The 598-nt window shown below is 42.1% G+C and overlaps 1 protein-coding gene across 1 annotated transcript in view; it reads right to left on the bottom strand.

Moving 5' to 3' along the window:
• Positions 1-598, bottom strand: part of clptm1l (CLPTM1 like) — a 10,988-nt gene that overhangs the window by 8,945 nt on the left and 1,445 nt on the right. Inside the window, exons 3-4 of the mRNA XM_032535629.1 lie at positions 470-564; positions 84-273 (exon numbers count right to left, since the gene is read on the bottom strand). Coding sequence (XP_032391520.1) covers positions 84-273; positions 470-564 — 285 coding nt within the window. The remainder of the gene's footprint in view (positions 1-83; positions 274-469; positions 565-598) is intronic.

The following is a 598-nucleotide window of genomic DNA, read 5'->3' as shown; positions in this document are numbered from 1 at the left end:
AGAAATTCCTACACATTGGACCTTTAAGCACCTCCCCCTGCCCTGACACACCCTTTACTCAGAAAATATAAACGACTCAGTACCTGTGTTTGATCCTCGCCAGATATCAAGGAGATTTCAGGCAGTTTAGGGACCATGTATGTGGTAAGCTGTGCCACCAAGTGGACCTGTTGTGGATCCTGCCACGGAGTGACGCCAGCTTGATGGACAAATATTAGCGCATATAAAGTTCCATTGTTGCGGGTCTTCTTAGGAAGGGAGACATTTACTATTCTGGAGGAAAGAGAGGATAAGAGGATGAAACGAAGGAGGCTATTTTTACACAGATATACTGTATATCAGAATATAGTGTGTTTATGCATGCATCTGACTTAAATCAGATCTGAGGAAAGAGACAACTCATTTCTTAGGCTTATAACAACTTTTTTTCTATTCAATGTAAAATCTAAAAAGTAGGAGCCCCACCAACCTCTCAAACTTGCTCTTGATATCAAATTGTTCCTCTTTGTAGATCAAAGTATGTCCTCCCTCTGCATTGGGCTGCAGTGCAGTGTAGATACTCAACTACACACACACACACACACACACACACACACAC

The sequence above is a fragment of the Etheostoma spectabile genome, chromosome 14, assembly GCF_008692095.1.
Source record: "Etheostoma spectabile isolate EspeVRDwgs_2016 chromosome 14, UIUC_Espe_1.0, whole genome shotgun sequence".
NCBI lineage: Eukaryota > Metazoa > Chordata > Actinopteri > Perciformes > Percidae > Etheostoma > Etheostoma spectabile.
The sequence above is the reverse complement of the archived record's forward strand: the minus strand, read 5'-3'. Positions and strand labels throughout refer to the sequence as shown.